Genomic DNA, 18,783 nt, shown 5'->3' with positions numbered 1-18,783 from the left:
ATTTTGAAATCTTGAAATATCAACTAAGTGAATTGAGGATGGTCTGTAGGTCTGCAGTTTTCAGACTTACTACAAAGAAATTCAAAGTTGTCAGATCTTTTTAAATTATAAAAGAAGAATAGTTACAAAGGAACAACAAATGGAATCCACAATAAAACTTAACATAACATTTTTTTTGTGACTATCTGAAAAAGGAGTAACAGGACAGGAGAGGGATTTGGACAAAGAAATTGATCTGGATGACTGTCCCTCTGTAAGGGAAAGGGGATATTCATCTTCAATTTGTGTAGCTCATAAAGAAAATTTGTATAAATTACTGTGTAGGTGTCATTTGACTCCAATTAAGATCCATCCTGTATTTGTTACTAGGAAAGTGCTCTGTTGGAGAAGTTGCAGGGAAAGGGGAAAATACTTGCACATGTGATTGTGTCCAGGAATTAGACTGTTTGGGAAGGAAATTATTAAAGACATTGATCCTATGACAGAATACCAACTTCTTAGAGATCCCCTGATCTTCTTACTTATTGCTCCAGGAAAGGATCTACATTTTAAACAAAACGACAAAATATATTTTTATTGTTAGCAGCTAGACTTTGTGTTGCACGTTACTGACCTTTCCTTCTTTGCAATTGTGGTTTAGTAAAATATGGACTGTCCTTGTAATGGAAAAGCTTTTGTACCAGGAGAATCACCAGAAAGAGGATAGGTATTTAAAATTTGGTTGCCATTTCTAGATTTCTCAGAGGAGGGCGGGCTTTCCAATGTGGAATCCGGAAGCTTTAGCCAGGTTCTTTGACTATTAATCTGATCCTGAATAAGTAATATATGCTGTAGTATGTTAACATTTTATTGTAACTTTGCCTTAATAAAAAACTTTAAAAAACCTAAAAAAAAAGGTGGCTAGGAATATACTATGTAATTTAGGCTATAGTGAATCGATAATTCCACACTGTCCCAAGAGGATATTATGAGAAGTCACTTTTTCTTTTATTATTCACTATTTAAACATATTGAAACTTTGTGTAAGAGATGCTATTGTTGGTAACATTTTATTTTCAGGGATTACAGTGGTTTGATGCATATTCTCTGTTGTGTGTTTAGTGTTATGTATGACGGTGATAACTGGAAAATCAAGATCAGGTCTTGTAATAATTTAGCTCCTTACAAGCAATAGCTGCTGTGGGAATAGAAAGCATAGCTGAACTAATGTTGCACGCAGTCAGAATATAGCAAGATATTGGTAATCTTTTTGGAATCTGATGGTGTAATCAGTTCCTGAGTTTCTTGCTAAACTGGAAAGGTAAGAAATGTAGGTATTTTGCACCAGTGAAAATAAGTATACAGTAATATTGGACTGTTCACATGCAATACAACTGCTGTTGAAATAATATTGAAGTCTCTGAATTTTTTTCCTTTTGTGGTTTAAACAGAGAGTAGTTAAGATTAGCATTGTAAACTTTAAACTGTGTCACTTCAGGCCTTGTTTCTGCAATCACTTACACATTTAATTTTATTACCTAGATTAGTCCTATTTAAAGCTACAGGACTACTTGAAGTAGTAAAGTTAGAACCTGATCCTGCAAGTTACAGGTTGTACAATACATATTTAAGATCTACCATAATTAGGGTATGACCAGGGTAGCCTAGCAACATCATTATTCCATCCAAAGGGTCCAAGTTTTTTATTCAAAGTGTAATTTTTCTTCCCTATTTCATAGTATATATTTTAAATCATACTTGCCTACCTCACAGGAGTGTTCTGAGGGTTTATTTAGTTAATAGTGGTAAAAGTTGTATTTTGAAAAATCTGTGTATTTTTAAGGTGTTAGAAACTGGCATTTTTAGCATGTCTGTACAGCTTATTTAACAATATTTTACCTTTTCTTAATTAGATGAATTGCACAATTGGACTTGCAGAGTGGTAAAAAAGATCAATTTTGGAGAAGCAGACTTTCTGACACTTGATCCTGTGAATAAATCAGCAAGGAAAGTAAAATATGATGTTCTTGCTGTAGCCATCATTATAGTGGTGCTCAAATTACTATTTATACTAGATGATCAGTATGAATGGTAAGTCTGATTTATGAGCAAACTTTCATGTCAGAAGGGCCCAAATTTTCTAACATGTTGCACTAAAACTTTTTTTAAGCCATTAACTCAGTGCCAAAGAATGGAAAGCAGATTCAATAATAGGCAATGTCAGTTTCTTGCTATAACTCATGATCTATTATTTAATGCTACTGTACCTTTCACTAACTAATAATTTTAGTTTAAAAGTAAGCAATACCTCACATCTCAGTTCACATACATTGATAACCAAATCTGATTGTTTTAAAGATAAAATTAAGGATTAAATGGGTGGAATTTTTGGTGTCAGTGGGTTTGTTTTAAAAAACATTTTTTTGAAAGTTTCAGAAGTGGAAAGTATGATTCCAAAAAACAATCCATCTAATAAATGTGTGTGTATATATATATATTTTCAGGTTATATGCAAACTTTGCTGGAAAAAGAAATCAAAAGAACAAAGAAGGTACTTTAATATATCAGTGAAAAGAATCTAATATAATTTTTAAAATGAAATTTTGTAATTAAACTAAGTGTAGGGCATGGATTTATTGACCCTAAGAAGGTGGGGTTTGGTGCTTTTTGGGGTTGGTTTTGTGTTTTTTTTTGTTTTTGTTTTTTTTTAATGATGCATCAATTACTCCTTTGGGGTAAATTTAAAAATCTAGAAGCCCATTTGCAGAGTTGTTAGATTAGCATGTACATTTGTAGTAGTAACTGTTAACTAAAATTTAAATGTTAACTTGTAATGTTGGGCTAGACTAGATAAAAATTTAAAACATTTCCACTTAAGACAAAATGCAAACTTTCTTCTCTCTTTTCTGAAAAACATTTGAAGTTTTAATAGCTTCTGTTCTTCTTCGAGTGATTGCTCATATCCATTCCAGTTAGGTGTGCGCGCGCTGCGTGCACGTTCGTCGGAAGACTTTTTACCCTAGCAACACTCGGTGGGTCGGCTGGGTGCCCCCTGGAGTGGTGCCGCTTTGGCACCGGATATATACCCCTGCCGACCCAGCCACCCCTCAATTCCTTCTTAACATCCGTGTCGGTCGTTGGAACTGTGGAGCGCGGCTTAGCTGACCTCCACTTCCCTAGCTACTCATAGTTCTCTCGTTCATTATTGTGTACATAGTTGTAAACTTTTTATATAGTTATACTTAATTTATCTGTTTATAGCATAGTTAGTGTAATATAGTTCAGAGGGGTTCGGGGATTAGCCCCTTCCCCACACGCGGTGCCGGGGACCATGCCCGCTTCACCGGGTTTCAAACCGTGCTCGGCCTGTCGCAAGCCAATGCCGACAGGAGATCCACACGACTCCTGTCTGAAGTGCCTCGGAGAATTGCACCTGACAGCTAAGTGCCACATTTGCAAGGCTTTAATGCAACAAACAAAAAAGGAGCGGGACTTCAGACTTAAACAGCTCCTCATGGAGGCGGCTCTCACCCCTCCACCTTTGGCACCGAGCGCTGGTCAATCGGAGGGCAGAAGCGCTTCCTCGGCACCGGACCACGCCGGTACTACCAAGGCATCTCAGCACCGGCCATTGCCGGCACTGAAGTTGGCTGCACGCCGCTCCCTCTCCCCGAGGTCGAGAGAGACTAAGACTCCTGCTGCTTCTGTGCTGCCTGCACCGCAGCCAGAGAGCTCGTCTATGTTGGATCGCCTGGCACCAACACCTGCTGCGGCACCGACAATGTCAGCACCGTTGATTCCGGTCCCACAAGGGCCATTGAGTCCGGTACCTGTTAGCTCCCCGGCATGTGCTGCGGCAGAGCTCACTATGCCAACCACGCCGGAGACATTCTCAACGGCGAGGGATCTGATTGCCATGACAGAGCTGATGCTGCCTCTACCCCTGGCACCACTGGTGCGGGTAATTCAGTCTATAGGCAAGCCGGCCTTGATAAGACCACCTTCTGTCGGCACAGCGGACCGGCACCGTTCAAGATCGCGGTCCCACAGACATTACAGGTCCAGATGGCGCTCCCGCTGCCGATACTGCTCACAGTCGTGGCACCGGTTGGCATCCCTTTCACCAGCACGCTGCTCTCGGCACTGTTCGGCTCCCGACACCGCTCCAGGCACTGTGACTCCCATAGCCGCTCTTGACGTCGAGCCTCGAGATCTCGGTCAACCTCCCGGCACCGCTCCGGTTGCAGGTCCCGATCTCGGTCCCGGTACCAGTATGCTTCCCGGTACTGGTCTCCAGTGCTGAGTAGAGCAAGGTCCGCCAGGGATAGAAACTCTGCCCAGGGCTTCTTCGCTCCTCCATGGCCATCCAGACACACTTCAGTGTTGTCCCACGCGGACAGCTCCTATGCTCTGGACCGTGATTCGGATGTGCCCACCGGAGTCTTTCAGGAGGCCCAGACCCAGGACCATGGCCCACATCAATGGTCCTTCTGGACACCTTGGACATACCACCAGGCTTAAGGTGCTCCAGTAGTTCTGTCTCGCTCTGCCCCATCAGAGCACCGAGTGCCAGAGGCTACAGCTAGCCGCCCCCCTCCGGCTGGTACAGAGGAAGCACCTGTCCACCCACCGGTCTCCCGGTCCCACTGGAGCAGGAGGTGACCCAAGAGCAAGAGGCCACACAGGACCCGCTCGTCCCCGGCATCTCCTCTTCCTCTTCTCCAGATGAGACGGTGGCAGGAACATCCTCCTCGGGCCCTCCTCCAATCGACCTGAGAGCTCATCAGGACCTCCTCAGGAGGGTAGCACTCAATATGAACCTCTAGGTGGAGGAGGTCCCAGAGGTAGAGGACCCGGTAGTGAGCATTGTGTCGGCAGATACCGCCACCAGAGTGGCTCTACCATTTATCCGGACCATCCAAGCCAATGCCGACACTATATGGCAATCCCCAGCCTCTATCCTTCCTGCGGCCAGGGGAGTCGAGCATAAATACATGGTACCATCTAGGGGTACGAGTATTTGCATGTCCATCCTCCTCCCTGCTCACTAGTCGTTCAATCCATGAATGAGAGGGAGCGCCATGGCCAACAGGCGCCAGCCCCAAAGTCGAAAGAGGCTAGGCGAATGGACCTGCTTGGCCGAAAAGTGTATTTGGCAGGCGCCCTACAGCTCCGGGTGACAAATCTGCAAGCCCTGCTTAGCCGCTATAATTACAACTTGGGCAGAGGTGGGTAGGTTTACAGAGCTACTCCCTCAAGACTCCCGCCAAGAGTTCGCTGCCTTCTTGGAGGGAGGGAGGGAGGGAAAAATGTGGCCAGAACTTCCCTCCAGGCCTCGCTAGATGCAGCTGATTCAGCAGCCAGGACTCTGGCCTCAGGCGTTGCCATGAGACGCATCTCATGGCTGCAGGTTTCCAGCCTCATCCTGGAGCTGCAGTATTCCATCCAGGACTTGCCATTTGATGGCAGATGTCTTTTTTCAGAAAAGACTGACCCTAGACTGCAAAGCCTGAAGGACAATAGGGTCATAATGCATTCTCTAGGCATGCATACGCTGGTGACTCAACGCAGGCCTTTCCATCCCCAGCCTCACCGCCCATACTTTGTGCCTAGACACAGACAAGACTTGGGCAGGCGGCGCGGACGAGGTGGGCGTAGATGCCAGTCAGGACCCCAAGGGGGCCAAAACCAAGGTCCCTCAAAACCACCAGTGGGACCCAAGTCCAACTTTTGAAGGTGCACCCGAGGATGGCATACCAGTTACAGACCAGGATCCTTTTCCTCCCTTCTCCAACCATCTCTCCTACTTCCTTCTGGCGTGGTCCCAGTTAACCTCAGATCTCTGGGTCCTCCGCACGGTGAAATATGGATGCTACCTCCAATTTGTTTCAATCCCACCATCCCACCCTCCAACCCTGTCCCTCTTCAGGGACCCCTCTCATGAGCAATTCCTCTTGCAAGAGGTGCAGACGCTCCTCGCCATGGAAGCGATAGAGGAGGTACCAAAGGACGAAAAGGGCAAGGGTTTTTATTCCCGTTATTTCCTAATCCCCAAGTCAAAGGGAGGTCTCAGACCTATGCTAGACCTGCGAGGACTCAATAAGTTTATGATAAAGTTGAAGTTCCACATGGTGTCCCTGGGGACCATTATCCTGTCCTTGGATCCTGGAGATTGGTATGTTGCCCTCGATATGAAGGACGCGTACTTTCACATCGCCATCTTTCCTCCGCACAGGAGGTACCTTCCCTTCATAGCCGACCATCAGCACTTCCAGTTTACGGTCCTGCCCTTTGGCCTTTCTACGGCCCCAAGGGTATTTACAAAGTGTATGGCCGTAGTCGCTGCATATCTCCGCCAACGTTGGATACACGTATTCCTGTTTCTGGACGATTGGCTAATCTGAGGAACCTCCGAGACACAAGTCACCCAGCATATGGGCATCGTCAGGGACCTATTCACACGTCTAGGCCTGATGATCAATATGGATAAATCCACTCTGGTTCCCATGCAGAGGTTAGACTTCATAGGAGCTACCCTGGACTCCAATCTAGCCAAGGCCTCCTTACCACAGCAGTGCTTTCAGGCTATGGCAACAATCATCCGAGGTCTGCAGAAATTCCCGACGACCTCGGCTCGCACTTGTCTCGGTCTCCTAGGTCACATGGCTGCCGGCACATTCGTGACCAAATACGCCAGACTCCGCCTCCGTCCTCTCCAAACTTGGCTCAACTCGGTATACCGCCCGGGCAGGGACCCATTAGACACAATAGTCACCACTCCCCCAAGCATTCTAGGCTCCCTAGACTGGTGACTGACTCCCTCCCTGGTATGTGCAGGGCTGCCGTTCCATCCACCTCAACCCTCAATGTCCCTGACAACAGACGTGTCATCTATCGGCTGGGGTGCCCACTTCGGACACCTTCGTACACAAGGCCTCTGGTCATCTCAGGAACTGGTGCTACACATAAATGTCCGAGAACTGAAAGCAGTCCACCTGGCATGTCAGGCGTTCCAGCAACATCTACAAGGCCGTTGCGTCTCAGTGTTTAAAGACAACACAACGGCCGTGTATTACATAAACAAACAGGGAGGGACTTGATCTTCCTCCCTTTGTCAGGAGACTATCCGACTCTGGGACTTCTGCATAGCCCACTCGATAGACCTGATAGCATCCTTTCTCCCAGGGGTTCGGAACACTCTAGCGGATCAACTGAGCACGTCCTTCCTGTGCCACGAGTGGTCGATATGCCTGAATGTTATTCATTAGGTCTTCCAGAAGTGGGGATTTCCCCACATAGACCTTTTGCCTCCCGTGCGAACAGGAAATGCCAGATGTTCTGCTCCTTCCAGGGTCTTTCACCAGGGTTGATCTCAGATGCATTCCTAATGCCGTGGAAGAACCGACTGCTCTATGCCTTCCCACCATTCTTGCTGGTTCACAAGGTCCTGCTAAAACTCCACAGGGACAGAATGCACCTAATCATGATCGCTCCAGCGTGGCCCAGACAACAGTGGTACAGCACGCTGCTAGACCTGTCGATAGCCAACCCAATTACCCTGCCACTCCACTCAGACCTCATAACGCAGGACCATGGCAGTCTTCGCCACCCAGACCTGCAGGCCCTTCACCTCACGGCGTGGCTACTGCGTGGCTAAACCAGTCAGAGTTGCATTGCGCTGCTTCGGTACAACAAGTACTCCTGGGTAGCAGGAAGCCTTCCACTTGGTCAACGTATCTGGCCAAGTGGAAGCGTTTCTCCTGCTGGTGCGGAACGCAGAATGTTACTCCCACTGACATGCATCTGATGAAGTGGGTATTCACCCATGAAAGCTCATGATCCAAAACGTCTGTTAGTCTATAAGGTGCCACAGGACTCTTTGCTACTCCCACTGAGGTCGCGATCCCTACCATCTTGGACTACCTCTGGTCTCTTAAACATCAGGGCCTGGCGGTATCCTCATTGAGGGTGCACTTGGCGGCCATCCCTACCTTCCCCCCAGGGGAGAGTGGCCACTCCGTATTCTTGCACCCTATAGTTACTAGATTTCTCAAGGGCCTGGAATGCCTATGCCCCCAAGTACGCCGCCCTGCCCCTACCTGGGACCTCAACCTACTCTTAAACAGACTTATGTCTCCACCATTCGAGCCGTTGGCAACTTGCTCGCTGCTATATCTGTCCTGGAAGACAGTTTTCCTCATAGCCATTACATCAGCCAGGCAAGTCTCCGAGCTTCGAGTGCTCACAGTGGACCCACCGTATACTGTCTTTCACAAGGACAAAGTGCAGTTGCGACCACACCCAGCGTTCCTTCCTAAAGTGGTATCGGCCTTCCATACTAATCAGGACATCTTCCTTCCAGTCTTCTTTCCGAAGCCACACTCATCTCGATGGGAACAACAGTTGCACTCTCTAGATGTCCGTAGGGCGCTCGCATTTTATATTGAACGGACAAAGCCCTTTCGTAAATTGCCCCAACTCTTCATCGCAGTGGCAGACTGAATGAAGGGTCTACCTGTCTCCTCCCAGACAATCTCCTCTTGGGTGACAGTGTGCATCCGCACTTGCTATGACTTGGCTCATGTTCCCTTGGGCCATCTCACCGCGCATTCTACTAGGGCTCAGGCTTCATCGGCTGCCTTCCTGGCTCATGTACCAATCCAGGAAATATGTCACGCAGCTACCTGGTCCTCGGTCCACACCTTTGCTTCGCATTATGCTCTGGTTCAACAGTCTAGAGATGATGCAGCCTTTGGCTCAGCAGTTTTGTGTTCTACCACGTCTCGCTCCGACCCCACCACCTAGGTAATGCTTGGGAATCACCTAACTGGAATGGATATGAGCAATCACTCGAAGAAGAAAAGACGGTTACTCACCTTTGTAACTGTTGTTCTTCGAGATGTGTTGCTCATATCCATTCCAAACCCACCCTCCTTCCCCACTGTCGGAGTAGCCGGCAAGAAGGAACTGAGGGGTGGCTGGGTCGCAGGGGTATATTCGGTGCCATAGCGGCGCCGCTCCAGGGGGCACCCAGCTGACCCACCGAGTGTTGCTAGGGTAAAAAGTCTTCTGACAAACGTGCACGTGGCGCGCGCACACCTAACTGGAATGGATATGAGCAACACATCTCGAAGAACAACAGTTACAAAGGTGAGTAACCGTCTTTTATTTCTGCTCTTGCATTCTTTGATTACAACTCAAAGTTTTGGCTATATCATGTATATTTTGTTCTTGGAATATGCACATCACTGCTTTTTGGAGTAAACAATACCTTGTATGTTCAAAAATTAGTTATTTAAGCATATTTTATTTTAAATATACTCCACACCTTGGTTCTGTTTGGAATTCTTATAATTATTGTACAATGTTTATTTACTAAAGTCATACTTACACTTCTTGTCATGGGACAGTAGGTGCTAGGTATGTTGCTTAAATGCATATGTGGTACAGTTCAGTCATAAATTGAGAGGTACTTACTCTCAAATCATAGAACAGAGGTTTTCGGGTTTTTTTTGTTCTATATGTTTCATTATTCTATTTAATCATAAATATGGAAGGATGATATGACACTGGAGTTTTGGACGGACAGGAGGAATATGATTGGCATTTTGTTTGCAGGATGCCTAGCAGGAAAGGCTATTTTTCATTGTTTTGGGAGCTGATCAAACTTTTCAGAATCCCATTAATACTTTAAAAAAATCTTGACTTGTCAAACTTCATCATTCCTTTGAACAGTTCACATTCCATATGTATGGAGGCCAATTCATGTTGCAAAGGTGTGAAAGGTTTATTTTCGAGAGAGAGAGAGGGTTAATTCTAAGTCAAACTACCTCTCTGAGGCTGAATCATGGAGCTTACAGGGGAAAATGCCTTATTAACTCCTGCTATTCTTAGCAGCAGGGTAAGGGCCAAAGAGTGAAAACAAAGAAGTGTAAGGTGTTTATATGAGCTGAGCTAAAGACACATAATTCACTCTCACTTATTTGGCTCCTCCACATCCCTGATGGTATCCTATAGGATTCTTCACTGCCTGCTGCTTTGTACCGTTTATTTTTTAAGGAATCTAGAGTCTAGGATATGCAATCTACTTGTTAAAAAAAGAAAGCTAAAGGTCTAACTGCTGCTACCTTTCTAACATTCTATATTTTATTGTGCTCTATCACTTTTCCTAAAACTAAATTTTGGATTTTACTTCAGGCTGCCTGTGGTTTGATTTCAAAAAGTGGTACAAGGTTATAAAGAAGTCTGTGGATGTGGAACAGAAGAAATTAGATGAAGAAAGAGCCAGGTATGCTGCTGCTGTTCAATACATCACGTTTTTTGAGGTTAATCATCTTGAGTGAAATCCTGGCCTCAGTAACATCAGTGGAGCCAGGATTTCATCCTTATTTCTGTCACATGAGCTTGGAGGAGTAAAGCAAATTAATAAATCCTCATGCTCTTTCTCCCATCACACTTAGAACTTTGGCCTGACATTAATTAAATGGAAACTCTCTGTGACCAGTGACCTGAATTACTAAAGCTATCAAAACCGATTACAATAAATGATGAAAAATTGATGAAGAGCACTACTTCTACCCCCCCGCTCCACCAGTTTGAAGAGAGACTTCTCTTATGCATGGTGGGGAGGAATGGTACTGTGCACCTACTAACTTGAGGTTATTCCTAAAATATTGGATACTTGTAATAACAATCTTGAGAAATGAATGCCTTTTCTTGTTTGTTTGGATATGGTTGTGCTGGTTTTTATTTTTTCACCAGGTTGTATTTCTTTCACTGATAGGTGTCTGTGGAAATGTGAAAAACCACTATTCTACTCATCCAAGGAAAAATCTGTAGTTCTTAAGAAAAGACGTGAGTGTAATTTTCTTTAGCCAACAATGTGAGCAAAACAATTCTAATTTTTTCTTGTCTTTTTTTCCTGTTCAAGTTTTTGTTTATCAAAGGGATTTAGAATGAGAGTACCAGAATAGTATCAGAGGGGTAGCCGTGTTAGTCTGGATCTATGAAAGCAGCGAAGAGTCTTGTGACACCTGATAGACTAAACGTCTGTTAGTCTATAAGATGCCACAAGACTCTTCAGTACCAGAATACATAGTTTATATTAAGGCTTTGGAGCTGTGCTCCAGCTCCAGTTCCACTCCAGCTCCAGGCAAAAACCTGCAGCTCCACTGCTCTGGAGCTGCTTCATGCTCTAGCTCCAGGCTCTGCTCCGAAGTCCTGGTTTATATTACAAGAGACTTGAAGTGGATTTTTTAGTAATTGAACTTTTGCCCTTTTTATGCTATTTTATTATGCATAAAGGCAGCCTGTATTTTTTAAGCTTTCTTTTTACTGGATTTTTATTGTAAAGATATTGGGAAAGTCTGTTTGGTCTTCACTTGTTTTGCTGGAGTACCTCTTGGGAGTCTGAGCATGTGTATTGGGGGCTCTGATAGCATAACTGGAGAGGTAATGGTGTTTGAATTCTTAAAACATCCTTTCTTTAAAATGTTCATTAGAAAATGGAGTTAAATGTGTTTTTTAAAAAGACCTCTGAACAATCTGATTTAAAATTACTTCTCTCAGGTCCTCTATAACTTTTAGTCTCTTTATTCACGTGGGGTCATAACTTTAATAATAGTTCCAGTCACCATAGAGGTTTTTAGAATAGACTGACTTGAATTTCAAATGTAAAAAGGAAGAAGAAGAAGAAAACTAAACATTTTCAGGCTTTCTCTATATATCATGCAGAGGTAGGAAAAAACACAAATTCAAATTACCTTTTTAAAACAGGATTTTAATATTCTGTGTAGAAAGGTAAACTCTGTGGGAAAATGTGATGATACATTGTGGCTTAGGTTTTTGTTTCTCTTTGTACAGAAATGGTAGTGAACTTACAAAGACAGTTTGGCACACTATCTGGTTCAATGCAAGTTGCTGAAAAGCAAAGCCCTTCAAGTTTCCAGTTAAATTGGGCTGAAGAAAACACAGATGGTAATTGTTTTCATGGGCATATCCTAGAGGGAATTTTGCAAGAAAAAGGCAATTCACTTACAACCATGAACACCAAGTATTGGCTGTGTTCAGTTAAACTATGTAATGAGAAGTAAGTATCTGACTCTTGTTGGAAATGCGCTGAATGTTCATGAAAAAGTTTCTCCTTAAAATTAAATTTTTGTAAGGTATTTTATTTTTATTAAACAAGATATTTAGTGTAAGAGCTCTTGACTGAGACTGTGCATTGACTAGTGACTTAACTATGCTAAGCTGTTTTTTATACGTGCAAAAAATTAATCGTGATTAAAAAATTAATTGCACTGTTGAGAGAGAACCAATTTAAATTTATGAAATATTTTTGGATATTTTTCTCCATTTTCAAATATATTGATTTCTGTTACAACACAGAATACAAAGTGGGTAGTGCTGACTTTATATTATTATTTTTATTACAAATATTTGCACTGTAAAAATGATAAAAGAAATAGTATTTTTCAGTTGACCTCATACAAGTATTATAGTGCCATCTCTTTATTATGAAAGTTCAATTTACAAATGTAGATTTTTTTTTTGTTACATAACTGCTCTCGAAAAACATTAGTATGGCCCTTCATGCTTCATCCACCATTCCAGAGGACATGCTTCCATGCTGATGCTTGTTAAAAAATAATGCGTTAATTAAATTTGTGACTGAACTCCTTGGGGGAGAACTGTATGTCTTTGGCTCTGTTTTACCCGCATTCTGCCATATATTTCATGTTATAGCAGTCTTGGATGATGACCCAGCACATTTATTTTAAGAACACTTTCATAGCAGATGTGACAAAATGCAAAGAAGATACCAATGTGAGATTTCTAAAAATAGCTACAGCATTCCACCCAAAGTCTAAGAATCAGAAGTGCCTTCCAAAATCTGAGGGACAAGGTGTGGAGCATGCTTTCAGAAGTCTTAAAAGAGCGACACTCAGATGCAGAAACTACAGAACCCATACCAACAAAAAAGAAAATCAACCTTCAGCTGGTAGCCTATGACTCAGATGATGAAAATCATCAGCATGGACACATCCTCTGGAATGGTGGTTGAAGTTGAAGGGACATACAAATCTTTAGCGTATCTGGCACGTAAATATTTTGTGATGCCGGCTACAACAGTGCTATGCAAACACCTGTTCTCACTTTCAGATAACATTGTAAACATGAAATGGGCAGCATTATCTCATGCAAATTGTAACCAAGTTTGTTAGTCCTACTTCAGCCAATTGCTCAGACAGAGTGGACTTGTAGGCTCTAAAGTTTTACATTGTTTTATTTTTCAATGCAGTTATCTTTTTCATATAATTTTTTCAAATAATTCTACATTTGTAAGTTCAACTTTCATGACAAAGAGATTGCACTACAGTACTTGTATGAGGTGAATTGAAAAATACAATTTATTTTTACAGTGCAAATATTTGTAATAAAGTGAGCGCTATACACATTGTATTCTGTATTGTAATTGAAATCAATATATTTGAAAATGTAGAAAACATCCAAAAATATTTAAATAAATGGTATTCCATTATTATTTAACAATGCAATTAATCACGATTAATGTTTTTAATTGCGCGTTTAATCGCGATTACTTTTTTTAATCACTTGACAGCCCTAATGTGTATATATATATTAGTGTTGGGTTGGAAAAGTCATACTGTTGTATGCAATTGATGCTGTCAAACTAACGTGATTTTTTTTTGATGGGATTACAATATGGTTGATAAAGGTAACAGTGTTGTTGTAATAGACTTAGACTTCTGTAAGGCATTTGATTTAGTGCCACAAAATATTTTGATTAAGAAACTAGAAAAATATAAAATTAACATGGCACACATTAAGTGGATTAAAAGAGAGCCAACTTTCATCTGACTGCAGAAGACTACTCAGGAGAAGGTAAGAGTTCAATAGCATTTACCTCTTGTGGGGCAGGAAGAGGAATTTACATCTCAAATGGTGTTTCTATCTAGCCTCCAAAATCCTGATTATTTTTTTTTTTAAGACAAGGTGGCCTGGCCTAAGGCCAGTTTACTGTTCTGCCACTAGGTCATGCCATGAAAAACAAACCCAGCTCCTGTTTAGTCAGTGGATTAGGTGGGGGTGAAGATCATCTTGGATTCACCTGCAATAATGGGTTTTTGTTGTCCTTTGTGAGAAGGAAGATTGAAATATTTGAATTCAGTCTCATTGCATTTCATGCCAATACATTGTATACCCAAGCCTTAAGATTATATTTACTATAAAATATCATATTTAAGAAAACAAACACTACAATACCAACTGTTATTTTAAGTTTACTTTATTTAATATTCTGTTTTTGAAAATGACTGAGTCTAAAGTGTGCACACTTTGTTGCTTTTTCAGTGTACTTGCTTATTATTCATCTACCTTTTTTCCTTTTCACTTTGCCTGTTATGTATTGACCAAGACAGAAGTGGGTTGGAATAATGTAAACATAGTATCATATCACAAGAGCTTTTGGTCTGTAGGTTCATTCTCTTGTTTGAACAAGAAACTTTTTAACAGAGGGTGAGAGAAGAATCCTCTTTACTCATATGAATAAATCTGATACACATTGGATAAGTGGTTTTTTATGTATGTTTGCATGAACAGTCTCTCTCCATGCAAATTTTGTATTTAAGCATGTATTTACATATGTAGTACATTAGAACATAATGTGAAATGCAAATAGTCATAGCCCTCAGAAATCAGGAATTGAGTTTAAATTCTTATCCTTTAGATTTCCCATTGTATCATCTATAGTGCAAGTAGTTAATGTAGTTACAAATATGACCACTTGGTTAATCTTTTGAAAATGTGGAAAGAGCATTCATTCCCTCAGCTATGAGATATTGTGCAATAGAGATGCCATAGAGCTAAAAACAAACCCCAAAAATGTTTCTTTAAAAATCAGTTGATCTGAGACCACTGAAATGCTTTATGCATATAGCTATTTCAGGGCCTCACTACAGAGCATAGTTAAGGTTGCCTTGAATTTCCATATATTAAAATGTTTGGACTTTTAAAGCTTACCTTAACTGTGAGTTTTTTGTGTTTATAACACACAGTTTTTAAGATAATTATAATATCCTTTTAATGAATTTTACTCTATTTTTATTTATACGTACGCTTCATTTTAATGTAATTTTTTGTCTGGGAATTTAAAAAGCACAAGGTCCAGAAGTCTTAGCTCCTTTTAGCTATTCTTTGAGGAAGAAAATGCAAATTCTATGTATTGGATGTCTGTATGAAAACCCTCACTCCTGTTAAAATCAAATAGGTGCCCTGCAATGCCACTTTAACCTGTTTGTATCAGATCATTAATTTTGGTTGACAAAATATATTTGGAGATAGCAGAACACTTTTTGAAAAGAAGTGTTACCTCATCAGCCATTGTGTTTTCAGTAGTTAGCCACATAAAAAAAATGCCTGAGTATCTTTCTTTCAGCTCCATTGATGTGCATAAATGTAATGGTTTGATCTCTTACAAGTTCCTAAATGCAAATTTGGATTTTTTTTTAGATCGTCACTGTCAACCTTTTCTAGTCCTTTATATGTTGCTCCCTTACAAATATATTTTTATTCTTGAACACTGAATTACAGTAAAATTGTGCACCACTATAAAATTAATTTTAATAAAGTACCAACCTCCCAAAATTCAAACGCCATGTAAACCTGATTTTAAAACTATTGCTATTTCAAACACAAGAGGCTAATACTTCCTAAAAACAAAAATAAGTGCTAAAAATATCAGTGGAGATTTGTTTTAAGTAACCATACATATAGCAGTAAGCTATTGTAAAATATTGATTCCAGGAAGAAGTATTTAAGGAAAATGTATTTAAAGGTAAACTGCAATGTACAGTAAAGGTCCAATCAGTGTGGACAGGGATGATTTGACTTTTTTTGAGGCTGAAACACAGTTCTCCACTTCAGCAATAATTTGACAGCAGAAAGTTTGGTCCAGTACTCTCTATAGTAACCACCCCAGCTGTGGCCAATGGAATAAGTGCACTAGCTGAATGTTTCTGCTAAAAATGAATAGTAGTGAAATAGTTAATTGTCATCAGTAGGCTCAGAATTACATCAGTTATGATGAATAATAGCAAGTCACACCCCTTGAAGCTATTGTTCCAGGCAGTCTGCAGACTCTGGAAAACATGACCGCACCTGATACATTCTGTTCAAATTTAAAAGGTTTTGCTCCTCATAAGCAGGGGAGGTGGGAGGACAGAGGAATGATTTTCTTAAGTGACAACTTAGATTTGACAGCCAAATTGTCTCAATCTGTAGGGCAGAATCATGGAAAATACAGGGGTTTAGTTAAGACCAATGTGTACCTGGTTTTGGGAAACATGGACAGTACACCATTCTTACCTGTCTTTAGATCTAAGACCTAGCCTAATCTGTTTGTGGCCCCAGTCTTGCAAAGAAATACTCCATTGAGACTCTGAGGGAGTCCATAGATTGGAGCCATAGATCAACAATGGTACTTATGATATAATAAAAAACACTCAAATTAGAGGAAAACTTGAATATGGTTGAATGTCAACAAGATAAATTTGTGATTTTTTGTTTGTTTGTTTTTTTTTTGTAGGATATGTGGGCAACTGACACACTATAAAGAATCAGACTTTCCCCAGAGCTACCAGTTTGTGTTAAACCTGTTCTCCTTCCTCCTAAGGGTACCAGCCTCTCTCATCCATGAAGAGGTGTGTTTAATAGAACACAAACTGTTTAAAACAAAACGCCACAGAAAGTAACGCAAAACAAAACATTCATATCCAAGAAAATGGCAAGTCCTAAAGATCGCAGAACTACCAGATGGTAAATGAAAACTTTAAGAACTATGGCCCCAGTCCTGCAACTGGGTCCATGCATCCAAACCCTTACACCTGCATAAAGCTCCACTGATCTCAGCATGATGCTGTATGGGTGGATCTGCCACTGCTGGTCTCACTGCCAACTCGTGGTTTCTGTGTACCTACGTTACAAAGAACAGTGGGAAACTACATAAGGGAAGAGTTACTGAAGCAACTGCTTACTAAAGTTTACATCCACTTGTATTAAAGGTAATGGAAAGTTTATTATAAGTTATTATAGTAGTTTTTTGTCATACATACTAGTGTGTGTCTTGAGTGCAAAAGTGCAGCAAATAGTCCTCTAGATTATATTAATTGTTCATTTTACTGAAGGGTTTGCATTTCAAAGTAGTCTGTATCTTGTTGGGTTTTTTTAACTTGTACGAGAGCAAATGTTACCTATTTCTAAAAAGAACTATTTGTTCACATTTGAAATAAAAAAACTGCTCAAGAACAACTGTGAGAAAAGAGGTGTTTAACACAGGGTTTTATTGTGGTGATCTGACATTTGGGTTGCAGCTCACTATTCTGAAACATCAGACTGATTGGAAGGAACCTTGCAATTTTCTCTCTTGGCCTCTTTACACTTCTTCTCTTCCTATTCTCCTCCTCACCCTTTGTTATGCCCAGGCTTCTTACCTAGCTATTATTTTATATCCTTCTCCCACTCTAGTCTCATGGTTCTTCTGTGCTTCCCCTTTAACACTTGGAACTCCTACCTCCCTTTCCTGGGTTCCACGTGCTGGATTTCTCTCCATTTTTCTTCTGCAAGGCTTACTGACAGTGATCATAATTAAATTATTCCACTTGTCACCTGATCATGTGGTGAGCTTCAGCCATCTAATAGGTGTCCAAGTCCTAGCTTTATTCTTCATGCACTGAGTAAGTTGCTCAACTATGGCAGCCAGAACAGACGAGGTGGAGAGAAAGCTGGATGCCAACACCCCATCATAGCTAGGGCCCTACCAAATTCATGGTCCATTTTGGTCAATTTCACAATCATAGGATTTTAAAAACTGTAAATGTTATGGTGTTGTAAGGGTCCTGACACAAACAGGAGTTGTGGGAGGTTCGCAAGGTTATTGTAGGGGAGGCATTGCAGTACTGCTACCTTTACTTCTGCGCTGCTGCCGGCGGTGACGCTACCTTCAGAGCTGGGCAGCTGGAGAGTGGCGGCGGCTGCTGGCTGGGATCCCAGCTCTGAAAGCAGAGCTGCCGCCAGCAGCAGCACAAAAGTAAGGTTGGAATGATATGGTATGGTATATATTCCCTTCTTCCCTGCTGCCTGCAGAGCTGGGCCCTCAGTCAGCAACTACCACTCTAGCTTCCCAGCTCTGAAGGCAGCAGCACAGAAGTAAGGGTGGCATGGTATGGTATTGCCAGCCTTACTTCTGCGCTTGTGCTGCCTTCAGAGCTGGGTGCCTGGCCACCCGCCGCTGCTCTCCGGCCACCCAGGTCTGAAAGCAGAGCAGAAATAAGGATAGTAATCGGGGATGTAAATAATGTGTAAAAACAATAACCATGTAACAGATTAAAATTCTATCTGTTACATGATTAAACATTCAAACAAAGGTGTGGGGGGGTCCTGCAGCACCCCCACATTTTAGGTGGGTTTCCACTGCTGGCCCCATGCCCAGGGCTCTGTGCAGAGTGGCAACAGAGCCCTGGGCACGCCAGGATGCCAAGTGCAGGGCTGGCAGCCAGGACCCCAGGGACACTCAGGGCCGGCACCCAGGACCCCAGGGGGAGTTTAATCACTCACAGAAACCAATAAGCATCAATTTTATCAGTTAACCAGTTAAACTTTTACATCGCTAGTAGTAATACCGCAGCCCCCCTAATCAAACCTTGTGTTCCCCCTGCTTCCTTTTGGGTCAGGACCCCCAATATGAGAAATGCATGTCTGCTCTGTGAAATCTGTATAGTATAGGGT

The 18,783-nt window shown here is 42.0% G+C and overlaps 1 protein-coding gene across 3 annotated transcripts in view; it reads left to right on the top strand.

Moving 5' to 3' along the window:
• Positions 1-17,991, top strand: part of TAF1B (TATA-box binding protein associated factor, RNA polymerase I subunit B) — a 67,230-nt gene extending 49,239 nt beyond the window's left edge. For all 3 annotated transcript variants that reach the window (XM_030555446.1, XM_030555447.1, XM_030555448.1), the window contains 6 exons: positions 1,893-2,070; positions 2,484-2,530; positions 10,177-10,267; positions 10,763-10,833; positions 11,842-12,067; positions 16,586-17,991. In XM_030555446.1, coding sequence (XP_030411306.1) covers positions 1,893-2,070; positions 2,484-2,530; positions 10,177-10,267; positions 10,763-10,833; positions 11,842-12,067; positions 16,586-16,751 — 779 coding nt within the window. In that variant the 3' untranslated portion in view covers positions 16,752-17,991. The remainder of the gene's footprint in view (positions 1-1,892; positions 2,071-2,483; positions 2,531-10,176; positions 10,268-10,762; positions 10,834-11,841; positions 12,068-16,585) is intronic.
• The last annotated feature ends 792 nt before the right edge of the window (positions 17,992-18,783 follow it).

The sequence above is a fragment of the Gopherus evgoodei genome, chromosome 3, assembly GCF_007399415.2.
Source record: "Gopherus evgoodei ecotype Sinaloan lineage chromosome 3, rGopEvg1_v1.p, whole genome shotgun sequence".
NCBI classification, from domain to species: Eukaryota; Metazoa; Chordata; order Testudines; family Testudinidae; genus Gopherus; species Gopherus evgoodei.
Note: the sequence above shows the minus strand (reverse complement) of the source record. Positions and strands in the feature narration are given on the sequence as shown.